The sequence below is a fragment of the Lytechinus variegatus genome, chromosome 16, assembly GCF_018143015.1.
Source record: "Lytechinus variegatus isolate NC3 chromosome 16, Lvar_3.0, whole genome shotgun sequence".
Lineage (NCBI taxonomy): Eukaryota > Metazoa > Echinodermata > Echinoidea > Temnopleuroida > Toxopneustidae > Lytechinus > Lytechinus variegatus.
In genome coordinates, this window is record NC_054755.1 from 25,553,299 (window position 1) to 25,571,356 (window position 18,058).

Consider the following 18,058-nt stretch of genomic DNA (forward strand, 5'->3'; position numbering starts at 1 on the left):
AAAAAAAATCTACAGTGTTTTCCAATTTTTTTTTTTTTTTACAGATGCAGGGATATCAAATATATCTTTGAGATGGTCAGACAATAAATTTTGATTTGTTTTCATGATAATATGTCAACCATGTTACTCACATAATATTATCATAAATATGCTTAAAAGAGATATTTCATCTACAATGCATTTTCTGGGAAAGAATGAAACCACATTATCACTTATCGTTAATTGGTCTATGAACTGACAAACAGCAGTGAATAATAATATTCAAAATTGAGTACAAAATTCAATTTGTACTTGTTTGCATTTTTGCTTCCTAATGACCTAGATCTGTCACTGTCGCATGAAATAAATAAAATCCTGAAATCTAAAGGAAATTAGAGATATTTTATCACGCAGCAGATCACCAACACAGATAGGCACATGTGGGACAGTGTATTGCTTGGAAAAATACCTGACATCTGACTCAAATCCTATGCTCTTTTATTTTTTGGGGGGGGGGGTAATTTCTCAGCAATTTTTTTCCAGAATCATATGATACATTTTGCTATTGATGCAAACAGACACTTGGGTGGTCACATAGGCCTATCATTCAATTTTTTTATACACTCATTTTCAAATCATTAACAAAATGAACATTTAACTTTAAAAACCAAGCTCAAAACACCTTCTATAAAAGGCCTGTATTATAAGAAAGCAGATCTCTGGAGCCCCTTCCATCTTATATCAGACTGACCGCCCTTTCACACGGTACCAAAATCATAATTTCAATGACGATTCAAGTGAAAAATAATTCTAATGATGAATAATAGCACGTGTGAAACCAAACTAGAATCACGAACGCTTATCACAATCACAAATTCGAATTCTACTCTGGAGGTGAATTCTAGTTTCACTCAAATTATGGTACATATTTTATGTCTAAAAGGGTTGACCTCCAAAACATCTTTTGAGGGGCGGAGCTTACGTGGCCTTTCAAGCACTTCCATAGATAATACAATTGCCATGCACTCATCGTAGTTTCTTTTTTTGCGATGCAGTGCTTTGATTGGGTTTTATAGACAAGTCACCAAGGACACAATACCACCTTCGCTCAGGAATTCAAATCACATTTTTCGAGTGAATGTCAATGGTTACAATGATTCTAAAGACGAACTGCAATCATCATTAGAATGATGATGTGAAAAGGCCCTGAGATCAATTACCAAGTGAAAATGAATTGAGCCCAGTCAAGCGCTCAAAGCCAATTGAGTATGTCAATAAATTGCTTCCCAGCGGTCAATGCTAATGACCACCAGGAAGCATCATGTACATATGAAATCTTTCACATTGCAGAAAAACAAGGCTTTGTTCATTTGTTGGTGAATATCCATCTCTAAGGTATTATCTATTTCATTATACTATAATCTTGATCTAATTTTTTTCCTTTTTATTTGTTCTAATAGATTGTGGGGGGGGGGTTGTTAACTTTGTTAGTTTATGAATGTATTTTTATGAGGCGTACAGGCCCGCGTACAGAAAAATGTAAAATTGACAATTAAAAAAATATGGGAATATGGGAATTCACATTGATGAAACTACTTCACAAATCAAAATAGACCAACAAGTTTTTCTCCCTCTCTCTCTCCTCTTAAAAAAACATAGCAACAGTCAAGATTTCTTAAGGTTAGCTGTACTATGTTACAATCTACCTTAGATCAACTCATGGGAAAATTTTTAGCCAAAGTTCAGCTAAAAAAAAAACACACCTTAAGTATGTAGATTTTGCAAAAGAAACGAAAGAGGAAAAATGAACATAGAAAGAAGAGAGAGAAGGGAGCAAGGCATGAAAAGGAACTATAGAAGGAGAAAGAACAGGAGGAGTGGAAGGAGAGGGGGAGGTAATAAGAGAGGGAGAGAGAGAGAGAAGGAGACCAACAGTGGTAGAGAAGAGGGGAAGCTGGTGGAAAAGAATAATCAGAACAGAAACCGTGTAAGGAAACAAGAGAAGAAGAAGGAACAGAAGAAGGAAAAGTGGAAGGAGAGAGGGAGACAGAGAGACAGATATGGAGGGAAAGGAGAGAGAGAATGGGAGCGAAGATCAAATTGGGATACTAATAAAGGAACATGATGAAAACTAAGATCAAAAAGAAAGAAGAGTGGATGATGAATAGGAAGTAGAAAATGTTTAACACAAACACAGACAGATAAATGGACATACATAGAGACAGATCAACAAACAGACAGCCATGACTCATACCTTGACATTCAAACGAACAGGTAATCATGTCTAATTGTGTACATAAAGGATGGCTCGATGGGGAATAACCATCACGGTAATGACGAGAACTAACATTACGAACATCATTTTGAGATTATGGTAAAGAAGATGCTCCACAGCAGGATAAAAAAAAACGGAGGTTAGGTGCCATTTCACCCCCGAAGTGGTCAAAAGGGCCCTCAACAATAAAAATAAAAAAATGTTCCTCAGAAAATCCTCATTCACTGCATGCAATGTTAAAGCTTATTAAAGGACAAGTCCACCCCAACAAAAACTTGATTTGAATAAAAAGAGAAAAATTCAACAAGCATAACACTGAAAATTTCATCAAAATCGGATGTAAAAAAAAGAAAGTTATGACATTTGAAAGTTTTGCTTCATTTCACAAAACAGTTATATGCACATCTCGGTCGGTATGCAAATGAGGGAACTGATGACATCACTCACTATTTCTTTTGTATTTTATTATATGAAATATGAAATATTTTGATTTTCTCGTCATTGTCATGTGAAATGAAGCTTCATTCCTCCCTGAACACGTGGAATTCCATTATTTTAACATTTTGAGCTTCAGGCAAGGAGGTCCTAATCATCAAATTCATAAAAATTGAAATATTGTATAATTCAAACAATAAAAAACAAAAGAAATAGTGAGTGAGTGACATCATTGACTCTCTCATTTGGATGTAACTGGCTCGTTCATATAACTATTTTGTTAAAAATAAGCGAAACTTTGAAATGTCATAAATTTCTTATGGTCAATTCCAGCCAAATGTTGCATTTTTCCATTTTAAAACATTTCTTTTCTGAGCAATTTTGATTATTCTGTTTAAAAGTATACAGTTTAAGGTTTACAAAAACACAATTATATTTACTATACCATCATTCATTCATAAAATATACAATGTGCACTCTGTTGCACTTTGGTACTAAGATTTCATAGAAATTGTACAACTTTGACCCATCCCTGGCTCCTGGCATGCAAAGGGTGCTATTGAAAAATTCCACTGTCCATGTGACCTCCAAGCAGTAATTTACCATTAGCTGTATTGTTTTACATGCTGCAGTGAAATGGTGAGGCACAAAATACATTTCAATGTATGTATGTTTGATGTCCCATAAGTCACAGTTTTAAGCATTAAGTTTCCCTCATATGCTTCCATAGACTCCTGCAGATAAGTATTGGACTTTTTTATCTACCACAGTACATGCTTGCTTCACCAAATCAAGCTGTATCTGCATTGGACTTGAAATAGCTATACTGGGGGGACATACATTTAAGTCCCATAAGTCACATGTCCCATAAGTCACACATACAGTTCGTAAACCATGCCACCTTAAAGCTGTCCATGACATCAAAGAGTGAGATGAGAATGCTTAAAAGCTGGAGAACAGTATGCTGACTGTCAGAAAAAACAGACAGAATATAATAGGCAGTGCATGGAACAAAAAAAAAGTTTGGATTGTGTGCCCATCCCCCCCCCCCCAAAAAAAAAGGAGAAAACTGAATATGATCGCTAAAATGGAAAGCTTGAGTACAGGTGAATTGGGTTTGTTTCACCCCAGCTTTTATTCATTTTTTTTAAGGTCTAGATCACTCTCTTGGTTTTCTTGTCTCCTTGGAGTATGCACCCACTGTTTTACATACATTGTATGACATGAACTTGGTATATAGTTCCATGGAAACTAAACTTATTGCAATGTCCCATCAGTCACAAATTTTGTAGTTGAGCGATCCACTGGATCCTGTCAAAATAAGAGCACCAGTCTTCAGATGCACAAGGCTACCATGAGCAGAGATATTAAAAGGGCACATACAGCGCTCCCTACCAGCCCCTGTAAATGCCAAAAAGTTGTTCAGAAGCTTGCAATCAAGTTTTCTTAGAATCATTCCTGCTGCCTGCCAATAGAAAGTAACATGCGCAATTTGCAGAGTACCGAAGTGAGACGTCACGATGTTATGACATCGAATCGGCCGGTTCTAAACTGAGTCGCAGCTGCATGATCGTCAATACACATTTGTATTTTAAAAAATGGTGATGTGTGTTGTCCCTGGTTGTTACCATCATTCTGGGAGTCGTAAAAGGGTTATGGTTCGTAAAGCTAATCGTAACTTAAGAGTGTTTTTAAGAATGACCGGTGATCCTTGTGGTAAATGTCATAATAAATTGGCAATGTTTTAGAATGTAAGAAAGGATTACCAGTCGTTCTTAAAGTCGCTCCTAACTTACAAACAGCTTTATGAAACAGCCCCCTGGTTATTTTGTTTAGAACCATGCTGCCATGATACCATGGTAACTGACATCATTGCTTCGGTACTCTATAAATTATGATGTCCTTTATACAGGCATTCTGAATTTCTACGAAAGAGATGACATAACAACCCAAGCAACTGGCAAAAAAGAATTTGTGATAGGGTGAACCCCATGATATATTTTTAACTAACTTTTTTGTATTGCCTAAAGTGTATAGTTAATGTTAATGAATCTTGATGTACCCTTTGCCAAATCGTGTCCCATAGGTTTCAACATTGGCAATTTTTGGCAGCCATCTTGGCGGCTATCTTTAAATTTTTCATAAAAATCAATTATTTTAATATTTTTTGCAGAGACAATGGTAAAATCTTCCATGTAAATGAATACACTTTTTACTATACAAATATACATGTAGTTTAGATAGTAAAATAATAAAAAAAAATTATGCCAAAATTTTCATGTTTTTTGTCAAAAATTTGCATGTGCACTGATATCTATCTGTTTCATCATAAACATCAACAACTACATGTAGTTCATGAAAAATATCAGCTTTCGACATGAAAGAGAATATATTAACAAGAATATTGATATACTTCATGGTAGCATTAATGTCTTAATTTGCTTACATACAATACACTGAAAAAGGTCGGTCATTTTCTTACCATACTGTATGAGACAGATAGAGGAAAGCAACATTCATTTGTCCCATCTGTAACAAATATGTCCTATCATTTTGTCCCATCAGTCACAATGGAAAGTGTGTACATTCTTATTCTAATTGTTCATTTTTCATCTGTTTGCTAAATATTTATGATTGTAATTGTTTATTGATTATTTTGTACTTATTTGATTACAGTTATCAAAGCTTGTTGACAAGTTAGGAAGGTTTTTTTTTGGTTAATGCTCCCTTTACATTGTATATTCATGAAGTGCATGAAAAGATATTTCTGCCCTGTGTTGAATTTATTTCTGACACAATCGCATAAATTATTAAAGGTGTCATGTTAGGGAATATTTCTTCATGCTGAAATTAAGTTTGACTTAAAAAGTCATTGAGAGGAAATGTAAATTCCATGAAATGAGATAGGGTCCCATCAGTCACATTCACTTGTCCCATAAGTCACACATGATTACACACAACTACTGAAACAAATGAAATGAATCAAGTCCAATTCAAGTACTTTTTGTGAGCACTATCACTGGTTAATCTGCAAGTCCAAATTTAAAAACATTGTCATAAAACTGAGATAGATATGGTACTTTGAACAAAAGAGCCCAATTTGTGTGGTCCATCGATGTCCCATAAGTCACAATGACATTTCTGAAGATATAGCACCCTATGCAACCAAGCTGCAAGCATACATTTTTGTATGTAGTAAGTTTCAGTATTCTTCTTTCATTTTAATAAAGTAAATCCATGTTTATGCAGCTACTTTTTCAGATATGTACTTCAATTATGTGGAAAAAAGTATCAAATGTCCCATAAGTCACAATGGAATTGACCGATTATTTATCATGCGATTTTGATATTTTCAGCATTGTGCTTGTCGAATTTTTCTCTATTGATTCAAATCATAATTTTTCTGAGGTGGACTTGACCTTTAAAGTTGCAGATTGACGCAATAACTTGTAGAAAAAAAACTGACAATTAAATAGGAAACAGTTTTACCTGCCCAATGGGCCAGGAAAGTGTATAATTCTTAGAATACCTGTAATGGCTGGAAAGTAATACACTTTGTTTATGATTTTAATTCAATTTCATATATACTTTAAATTCTGGTAATAGACTTCCATGATTTTGACTTAACTACTCAAAATCAATTGAGAATCTTGAAAAAAAGACATTTGTTACCATAAAAATGTTCAATGGTAGCACAAAATTACCAGGGAAAAGCTTTCTAGTTTACATTTCCCAAGCAGCAATAATCTCAATTGTGCACATTCACATCTATTTATACCTCACAAGCTTGTAACTATATATCAAACAAAATTGATCATTCATTAGATTATGAAAATTGCCAAATATGCATGATGCATTTTATAACCCTAATTGGTCAGATACAAAGCCATGCTTGGAAGAAAATGCAAACAGGAGATATTATAGAATATTAAAAAAGGTCCATTTAATTAAAAACATTTTCAAAATAATCTCAAGCCATCTCCAGGTTTAAGAACAACATTTTTCCCCCATACAGGTGTTGGTATAACTAGCCTCATTCTTCCATTTCATAAATCATAAATGTTTATGCTTAATAGATAAACACATTTCTCAAATGATATTGTTATTTACTAGTAATATACTAAAGAATGGTTGGAATGTATTTTGGTTGGTTTAATTAATGGTGCTCAAGCCTGCTCGTCTATTGACCTTGTTGCTATGTCATCAATGCTTAGTTGTAAATAACTAGACAAGCAATCCTGCATGCTACTAGTATTTCCTCCAGTAGCCTATACACAAGCAATATGAAATTCAATCAAGATTTCTTTTTCCATTGTCTGATGTTAAGAAAACTCTACTTCACAAGTTCTAGTTTTAATTCAAAGTTGCATGTATCATCAATCTTTTTCATGTCATTGTGGAAAATCGAGGTGAATGAGATTGTTTGAGAGGATAATTTTAAATCTGGGTATCGACATTGGTATGATATCATTATTTTGTAATGGAATATAAATAACAATACTACCACTCGGAGAACAGTTCGCAATTCATGGTTTGAGTTCAACACCAAGGGTGCAATCATTCCAGAGTTGAATTCATAGGATTAATTAAACACCAACAAACAATCTGTTTGCTGATTGAACAATATTTGGTGTATGTTCAACAATTAAGGCGTATCTTTAAACCTGACAGTGTGGTGCACTCAGAACACTAACTGATGTTTTAAAAACACCATAACTTCTAGTGTAGTGTTAAAAAGTGACACCTGAATATATTTACACAAAAACCCTGCCGAGCTGTCCCATATCAAGAAGTACAAAATGGAATATCAATACAATTAAGTGTCTCACATGATCTCTTCCCAGGAAGGGATGGATTAAATAGGACAAGACTAATTTCATTTGAGCAACTAAGCATAAGATCGGCTTAAGCTTTGCTATGCAAGTGTAAACTGCCATGAATTTAAATAGGGGAATCCAACCTCGGGTGTATTAAAAAAACCACAATTACCTTACACAGGAGCATACCTGCAAACCTGTAGTATTCATTGCATGTTTAATTCAGGAGTAGATATATATATTTGCGGAAGGAAGCCACACGCTTCTAGAATTCAAGATGGTCTAGGGCAGCATCCCTGCCCTGAATAAATGGATTATGAGGGTGCATGTAAACGATCGGAGGGGATGTGTGGGTGTTTGGATCCTAAACACCACAAAATTATGGGAGGAATATTTTGATAAAATGTATGTATTGCAAACAATAGAGTGCTGACTTTAAGCCTTTTCCACAGTAATTGATTATTCAGATGAAAATGAAAAAATTGCTGAATTAGTCACTTGGTGATTTACATAAAAGGGTGAAAAGGGGCTTTTGCTTCTTACATCAGAACTTTTAAGTTCACCTTGTTAAAATGATATGTGAATTTGATAATGATATCAACGTGCCATTTCACTATTTTTCTCTCACTCAAAGAACCAATGATTGTTCACAAAATAAAATCAATAACAGTAATAAGTTCTATAAAGAATATACACATACATCTGAAGAAAAGAATAAGATGTTACTGACCTTCTACTTATTTTTATATTGATTTATTTTATTTTATTTACACAGGGTAGTCTCTTCAGTATACAACTGCTTTACAAGAGAGCCCTGTTAAATATTAACAAACATATTACGATATCATACAATGTAAAAAGAGTAAAACATTTCATACAACATACAGAGAAAGCAACTAAATATATATCATTTCTGTTTATAAGGGTCAACTCATACTCCTTACCTAAAGTAAATATTCATTGAAGCCTGGTTTGAAGAGGCCTCTCATGAATAAAACATGAGGGAGTATGGAGTGCTTCACCTATATTGTTAATACTGTATCAGGTGATTCAGAACTGCAGGCAGAAGTTATGAATATTCATGAACCAATTGCTGGGGGTCCCACACACATCATATATGATAAATGTATACATTGAATATACATATATTACAGTGTACATAAAAGTATCTCTACATTGTACTCTCTACCTTTTTTCATTGCATAACAGGCAAGTATTTCATGAGGCTACTTGTATCAAATATTTAAAATATATTTGTTTTTTGTCAATCAAATGCATAATTCAATAACATTATCATAATTGCAAGTGAAAATAACTAAAAATCACTTCATGAAAGTTGGTATTTTGGACATGACTTAAAGATAAATTCCAGTATTGGTAACGATCTCAAAATGACTTTTCACAGAATCTGATATAATGACCACCCAAGTGTCTGTTTGTATGAATAAAAAATATGTGCCAAAGGATTCTGGAAGAAATTGTGTAATTGCTGAGAAATAAGCAAAATAAGCACGGATTTGGTCACTTCCGTCGGGTCTTTATTCCAGCAATAATAATACACTGTCCCACATGTGCCTATCTGTGTTGGTGATCTTCAGTGTGAATATTTTCCGGCGTAGATTTCAAGATTTCAAGATTTATGTAACTGTACCAGATCTAGATCCTCGATGATATACTGACAAGCCTGGTTTTACAGACTTTCTCATGAAATCAATGTTTATTGCAACTACTGGCATTTCTCTTTAATAATGAGTTGTTTTTATAAATGTTTGTAATGGGACCCTTGCCTTAAAAAGGGAACATAGTATTCAACAATAGCCCCCCCCCCCCACAAAAATATATGAAGCATATCAATTGATAATATGGCTAACTTTTATGATAAATTGCCTTACTCACTATGTGCAATCAATCATAATACACTTGTACATAATTCAGTTTTAAGGCCAATCTACTCGTACACTATAGAGATCTAAACAAAGCCCCCCCCCCCATTCCCTAAGCCTCACCTCAAAAATCATAATTGTAAATGGGGAGGGGCAGTCAAGCAATTACAAAGCACTCGACAACAGCAAAGCAAATCATACAAGTATGAACTCCAATAAAAAAAAAGAGTGCTTTTAAATCACCACAGCTTAATCAAAAGCTCAACCACATCACACGATGGTGATGTCTGCAATAAATCATTCCACGGAAAACGTCTCAATCTGCACACTTCCGCGGTGTAAAAAGACGAGGGTGTTAAAACAAGAAAGGGGTGTTAAAATGAGAGAGGTGTGAAACGATACCGGCCAATGAATTGCATGATTTATCTTTGTTAACCGTGTTGAATTGAGTTACATAGACAGAGAAAAGGACATCTACATTAATATTGGCTCAGCTCCGACTCAAACAGACATTGAGCCTATATCTTAACACTTCCATGCCAGAGAAATTAGAGTATTATGGGATTGATGTGGATCATTATTATGATCCAGACTGGTGACTATGAGATATTATAGATTAAAGGGATGCTCTGGGCTGAAAGTATTTGTATCTGAATACATAGAGTAAAATTCACAGAACAAAACGCTGAAAATTTCATCAAAATCGATGAACAAATAACAAAGTTATCAAATCTTAAAGTTTATAAATATTTTGTGAAAACAGTTATGCACATCGTCATGAATATTCATTACGTTGGCTGATAATGTCACAATCCCACTTTCCCTTTTCTTATGCTAGTACATGAAATCATAATTGCTTCATTTTTTCATACTTGTGTAATTGATGTGTCTCCATTATGATGAAATAAGTTGCAGCAATGAATAGGCCGATCTAATGCACTAATCAGTTGTCAATCCGATTGTATTAGTTCATGAGATATTTTTTTAATAAGCCAAATTTCATATAATAAAATACAAATGAACAAGTAGGGATATGACATCATCAGCCCACCTAATGAATATTCCAGAAGATACGCCAAGAACTTTTCCACGGAATAGTACAAATCTTTGAAATTCAATAACTTAGTTGTTATCCGATTTTCATTAAATTTTCAGAATTTTTCTCTATGAATTTTACTCTAATTATTGAGATTTAAATATCTCTAGCCTGGAGCATCCCTTCAAAGAGTATTCCTATGATCATAATTATACATCGCATTGAGTAAGTATATCGTTTATTTAATTCTTAATACCCATCAAACCTATCTGTGAAGGGTCACCTTTATGAGCAGGTAATAATAATGGACAAGTGCATGCAAGAATGTTTCAATGTGTAAAATTAAACAAAGAAAATCAAACCATATTATAGGCCTTAATACTATAGACAGGTTGTCCTATACAAATGGTTATTAAAAGCAGGTATATCTTTATATGATTATGGGAAAGAGATGTGATACACAACATGATAATGTACTTCAAACATGAGTAAAACAGTCAAATATCATTTCACGATTGCATCGGACATGTTCATTAACACATTGATATCTACTTTAGATGACTCCCAACAATCTCATAAACAAATGGGATTATGTGTTGTATCTCAAACCAGAAAGTAGTGATTTTTGTGTAATTGAGCTTAAACAAATGTGATAGATAACTGAATTTTCCCTTTTTTATATGTTTATACAGGTCACTTTCTTGAAATGAAATAACAAAATTGTTTTATGAAAATAATCTTTCCTTCAATCTTTGAAAAATTTCAAATCAATTCGTATTGGAATCATTACCAAAAGATATTCATTCAAATTTGCTAGTAAATGGCAAACATTTGGATCTCCCATTTGCTGATGGTTACAAGTGAATCACTCCTAGTTTTATAGTCTTGTAAAGTAGCTGTAATAGATGGTGTGTTAAAAGCGACCAGCATTTTTCTGTTACATTTCTCCGAAAGTTAAAACTGTTTTATTGATTTCGAGTTCTAAACATTTTATTGACATTAATTTCAATCATTTTAATCAATTTGATATTTTATTTATCTTCATTAAATTAACTAGAATATTCATACTTCACATACAATATTGGAACAAACTACAATTATTGGTAACTTACAGCCTCTGATAGGAATGTTTAATGTTAGGCAAGTCAAGATTCCATTGTCGAAAAGTACTTTAAACTCTCTCTGACCGCTGACATGTCCGGAATGACCACTCACCAAGCTGTCGAGCTCCAATGCTTGATTCATCCAGCCAATCTTCGGGATTGTTTATCAATTCAGCATCTGCCCACATCCACACATTTTATTTGATTAGCAAGACCTAGCTAGCTACCAAACTCCTTTCTCAAGCCATGGTCAACTTCACGCCAGCGAGGCGTATCTCACCCCCTATCGTATCATCTCGCAATGTTTGCATAGAAAATACCCCCACGCCAGATGAGCTCTCGCAAATCAATACGAGATGGCTGGAGGCAAGGCTACTAAAACATAACCCCAACACAATGGATGTTTACATTGTTATGTTGCCATGGTTACTGATGAATGACTACCAGGATAACCTGTGAACATGCAGCGCAAATTTGTTCAAGAATTTCCTAAGGTTTACTTCATTTCTGTATGGCAAAGGTGTCATGTGTAAGCTACACCACAGCCGAAGAATGCATACAAGGTCGTTTTATGCAAAGAGGAAATACTAGAAATATCGATCGGGAGAGCTGGAAAAATCCCTGTATAAGAAAGTTTGGAACCCTAATATTTTACCTTGTTACAATATTTTTAAATAAGAAAATAAAGAGATAATACCAGAATCATTGCAATATTGTTATACAAATAATATCTTATTAACTAATGGACACCAAGCAAACTGAAACTATTTACCTAAAAGTGTCCAAAAAAGTTATTACATGTTTGAAGTTTGGCCAACCAGTGTATTCCTTTTTTCTTTCTTCAAAGGGAGAGTGTGAGGACCAAATTCCAATCTTTCCATATACAAGCAGGTGAATGTCAACCTCAATACAAGCCTGTAAAAAAAATCTGGGGGTGGGGGGGTAAAGACAAAATTGTCATACTTTCCATCCCCCCCAAAAAAAAAAAATTACAAGCAGAAAAAGGGTTATCCATACAGGGAAAAGGAAAATATGAATATCACTTAAATTTAAATTACTGTTTTCCTTTCCAAAAAAGTCTGGGGTAGTCAAACTACCCCCCCCCCCTCCAATTTATATGTCCTTGTAATAAATGTCATCCCTATTCTCAATATCAGTCAAAAGATCAATGACAGATGACATTATTTCTCAAAATGACCTTCATGAAATGTAGCTGTACCTCTATACCATGTAACAGATATTGTTAGATACAGACATTCTATACCTCTCACTTGAACAATACGAATGAAGTCATCTCTATTCCCCATTCATTAAAGTGTAACACTCTTCCAAGGCATTTCTTAACACTTGAGTTTACAGACTTGACCCGGGCTTTAATTATTCATCTGCCGAGAGGGAAGGGGGCTTTTTGAAGGGAAATTCCCTAACTCACTGGAACAGAGGGAGGGAGTTAAGAAAAATAAATAAGTAAATATGCTAGAAATACTATCCCAATAACTGTATCCCTTTTCTTGACTCTTAATCCTTTGCATGCTAATTTTGCAATCTTGCACATTCAACAATCGTATTAATTAGTTTTATCCCATACCTTCAAATAACTAAGCTAATATAAGGCAATAATTTTGGGATAACATATATAATAACAATACGTATCAATGGTGTAATATGGAAATCCTGAATTAAAGAAAATAACATGGAAACAATTGTCTTTATCATCCCCCAAAATTAATTCAGCATGCAAAGAATTAATCAAATATGAAAATCAAATATGAAAATTATGTTTTACTCATAAAAAAGATAGCATGTTGTTTAAGCCGTCACTGTAGCAACAGATTATTTTAAAAATTGTAATTGTTTAATCTTTTAAAACAGCTTGTTTACAAAGTTAAAACCGCTGTTTAAAAAGTTTAAGCAGCTGTAAAGTTTAAGCAGCTGTTAAGTTTAAACAGCTGTTTAAAAAGATTAAACAGTAGTTGCTAGAGTATCAGGCTTAAACAACGTGCTTAAGTTTCAAATAGCGTTTTTACAGTTTACAGTGATTTGCACTTCTGTAATAGGAACAAAGCCAGTGATGCTTAGTGGGATATGATACACCTGCAGATTGTTTTGTCTTTGTGAAGAGACATCAAGGAAATCTCACACAATTTTTTTGTAAGAATAACAGAAAAAGTAATCAATTTTAAATACTGTAATCAATCAAATGCAAACCTATAATGCTGCATAAATACTTTTGAATAACATGACAACCATTTAAATCCTTTTTGCTTTCACTACATTCTTCAAAACTGAATTAGAAAATAGAACATCTTGAAAAATCAATTATTAAAAGAGAAATCTTGGGGGCATATTTGTTGGAAGATTTCAGATGAAAATGCAATGTAATGTCGGCCTCAACTCAATCTAAGGCTCCAAAGTCCAATTACCCGTGCCCAAGGCTTTGCTGCCATGTGAGTGTAGACAATATACCTCAACTACATCAACATTTCAGATAAGGAAATTACAAACGCATGAAACAATAGAACAATGGACTTGGAGGGGGAGTGTCATGGGCGCGATCAGCTGATAGAAGTCATGGAAGTGGGCTAATACAAATAGGTTAGATTTCAAGGATTATTTTCTCTTCTTTTCCTGGTCTTTTACTAAATATCAAGGAATAGGATGGGTATCTAGTTCATGAAAAACAAAACAAAAAAGCAGTTACAGTTTTTAATATAAATGTGACACGGGTGTTAAAAAGAGATGTTCAGACCAAAAAAAGCCAATTAAAATGTCGACCAAATTAAATGAAATGATAAAGATTTAACCTTCAAAATATCTTGACAAATTTGATTTCTAATTTGAGCTGGAGAATGTTGAATTTTTCATAAAGTTTTTGTTCAAATTGAGAAAAGAGATTATATCTCTATAATGCATTACAATCAAACGAAAAAATAATAAAAGTTGTTTTAATAATATTAAAAATGAAAGTGTAGCGCACACATCATTCACACAATTCCCAAGGAGCTGAAAGATATACTGTATAAAACAGGGTAGAAAATATTAAAATATTCCAGTTACATTCCTTTTTTTTCAAAACTGATCATTTCTCAGATAAATTTCAAAAACTATGCTTTTCTTTTATTTTTTAAGGCTTTATTTATATAGCACTACAGCAAGTGTCAGAATCATATTCAGGAATACTGGTTGATTCAATGACTAATGTTTATAAGTGAAGACAGAGCAAACAGACACAGCCACCAAACATTTGATTCTCTAAAAACATCCACAACATTCACCCCTACACCAATCAAACTGCACGTCGACTGAGAGAAAGCACGGTTTAATTTATTTCCATCGCCTCTCGAATCGCCATCCCAGTATTTACAGATGAGTGGAGCCTCCTCTACAGAGGGAATGACTCCCTTCGATCCCCCCTCTCCTCCCTCGCCGACAAAAGACGCTCAATTTAGAAGCCAGCTCGCGCTTCCCGCTTGGTGTCGGCCAACAAGTGAGCATCAGGTCTAGTCAAGGAGAGGGAAAGATGCGGTGATCACTCAAGCGTGAGTGGCTTGATAATTATGTCTTATTTCAACTCACCTCGCCTTCACGATTATCAAGTTAAAATGCTTTACAAAGATCTATTAATGCTTTCTATCAAGTTTTGGAACTCAAATTCACAAAATGCTTGACAAAGACAACGTTTTCGTAGCCATGAAATTAACATACAAATGCTTTCAAGAACATAGGAACTGTATTGTCCAATGCCCTTCAGGACAATAAGCAACCAAGAAGTCTTTGTCGAAAATTGGCAAAATCAAAACGGCAGTTTCGTCCTGGACTCTGGACAAATGGCATATTTGCTGTTTTTTATCAGCTCTGAAACTAAGACAAGTTAAACTGCTCTTCCTGTTTACCAATTCTCGACAAAGACCTCCCATCTGCTCACTGTCATTTGACGGTCATTATCAATACATTTTCTATGTCCTTGAAAGCGTTCTGCATCCCGGTGTGTAAACTCCCTAGTATCCTACAGACAAAAAGCAAAAAAAATCCCACTGACAAAACAATAACACACATACAACAAAATCAAACATTGGAAAACATGAAGCGAAAGTCTAGAATAGCACATTCTTTCCTAATGGGTTTTAATGGGTTCCAAACAATAACATGAATTCCAGGTTCAATATCATGACGTTCAAACAGACTTTTATAATGGCATGGTTGTCCTTGAGTTCTATTAGAAAGAACAATAGTTAATGTAAATGTTTTCCCTGTGGGGTGCTTGTAAATTCAAATATCAAAACTAAACCTTATGAATTTACACTCGAAGGCCTTCAGTTTAACTGAAAACAAAATGGATGTACACCTTTAATAATATTTTGAATTTCTCTCATAGATGGTAGTGGTGTTCGGTAACTTTATATTGTCAAATGCCTTATCAAGCTTTATGTACGCAAAGGACTGGGAACCAAATATGCAACTTTTAACACGTCCGACCATCCAACATGACAAAGCAGTGTGATGTCATAATAAAAGTAATGCATATTCATAACTTTGCACTTTTTAACTACACCTCTAATCATAGATTTACAGTAAATATCGTCTCTCTCTCTCTTTTTTGTGTTTTTATGCATGTCTGTCATTACTTAAAGCTTACTATGTAAATGGAGAGCAAAAATTGTGCTCATTAAAAAATACATTTTTTCATCATCCTATCACTTGTGATGTAACAAAGATTTTCTCACATTTCATTATCGGATTCCTATGTGACGCCTATAAGGAATGTGCCATATTAAAAGTCAAAGTTTGACTCCCTTCTGTTTCTGAAGCGATGGTATTATATTCTCGTGAGTATACAAGTTAACAACCTTCTGTTTCTAAACATTCATCCCTGCCATTTGGAGACAGATAAAGATGTCAATTAGATATATAGATTGTCCTTTGTCTAGACTTAGAGATCATATAAGACTGGTTATAGACAATCAATTATCTGTAATTAGCATCTCTTCAAATGCGTATCTAAATAAAGAATATGTATTTTTGTGATTGGACATCTATTAGAAAAGACAAACCAGTTCATTGCAATACTTTCATACATGGATCTACTAGTTCTTAAAAAGTAAACTAGGAGCTTTGCAACCAAAACTGGTGTATGTGTAAGCCTACCTTGGTGTAATACAGGATATGGGCACTGTTTCACAAATCAAGAACTATCAAAAGCAATACTGAAAATTACATTTAATTACCACAGGGCAAATTTGTCGGAAACATTTTATAAAACATATTTCATAAAACCAGGTCAGGACCCAACTTGGGAAGAATAGAAAATGCTGTGATGAAGTTACTCTCGCATCAAAAACACAAGAAAAATGGGAAAAATCTATATTTTTGTACATTAATTGATGAGATGAAACAATGAGGCATACGTTTTCACAAATTCTTATCCTAACATCTAACACACATCAGTTCATATTCTGCATTTAAGTTACGATACATACAAAATGCGGTTAAGTTTGCATACTCACCCATCTTTCGAAGGCCAGCTCAATTTCTGACCTATCATCCGACGGGCTCTGCCCATCCATGCTGTTTGTATCATAATCCATTTCCATGGCGACCGCATCCACACTTCACAAGATGGAGGTAAAATATCATCACTACGTTACATTTGCTGATCAAACAGCGCACCGAGTTATTCCTTATTCAGAGATCCACTGAACACTCACAAGTTTCACCCAAGCTGCAAGAATGTTGAATTTGCTTGTGTATATTTTCCAAATGAAATCAGTATCGAGTATTCCATGTCATGCAGTATTCTCAATGGACATGGCTTTGTAGAATGGCACAAGTCACGCTTGATATCCAAGTATAGAACCGTTCAAGTGGCCGTCATCTCTCGAAGCCTCCGCAGCTTATAATATTTTCATCCACTATCTTCCTTGTACTTGGCAGGGTATTCAACTGAGAGAAAGAAACTAGCGATGAGCGGCAAGGTTCTTCAGTCACCCTTAAAAAGGGAATTGCACTTTTGACGAGAAATATGTGTATGAGATGACACTCAAAGATGTTAAATATAAGGAACTCTTGCCCAACTGGAACAAGTCACACTCAGCGCCGACCGATCACGTCGTCAAGCAGCCCTTGGTTACACAGCCAATGATATTCAGCAATTTCTCGTTAATTGGAAGATCTAACAAGGTAATTTGTCAATTACTGCATCTTGCAATGGTGATCATCTGATTAAGTCGATTAAAACAACATGTTAAGCCAATCAAACCTGAATCTATTCCCTTGCAGTGAGAGAGAGGAAGAGAGTAACATGAGACTGATAGATGCATAAGTATCGATGGCTAGCAGTATTATTGGATATACTGGTTGAAAGGGTCAGAAGGAAACACTCAGAGATACACATTCAAACCATGATTTAAAAGGTAGTTCAGATATTGAACCCAGCACTATGAAGCCATCCTCCTATTTTCCTATACTTCGGAAGTCTGACCAATCAGGTGGCAGATCTATAAATGCATTCTCTATGACCAGCCAATCAGAGA

General features: G+C 34.5%; 1 protein-coding gene across 2 annotated transcripts in view; it reads right to left on the minus strand.

Annotated features, from left to right (window-relative positions):
- LOC121429451 (peripheral plasma membrane protein CASK-like) overlaps positions 1-17,468 on the minus strand; it is a 48,591-nt gene extending 31,123 nt beyond the window's left edge. Inside the window, exon 1 of one of the 2 annotated variants that reach the window (XM_041626461.1) lies at positions 17,033-17,468. In XM_041626461.1, the coding sequence (XP_041482395.1) occupies positions 17,033-17,119 (87 nt within the window). In that variant the 5' untranslated portion in view covers positions 17,120-17,468. The remainder of the gene's footprint in view (positions 1-17,032) is intronic. The other variant, XM_041626460.1, reaches the window with a different exon arrangement.
- Between the last annotated feature and the right edge of the window lie 590 nt (positions 17,469-18,058).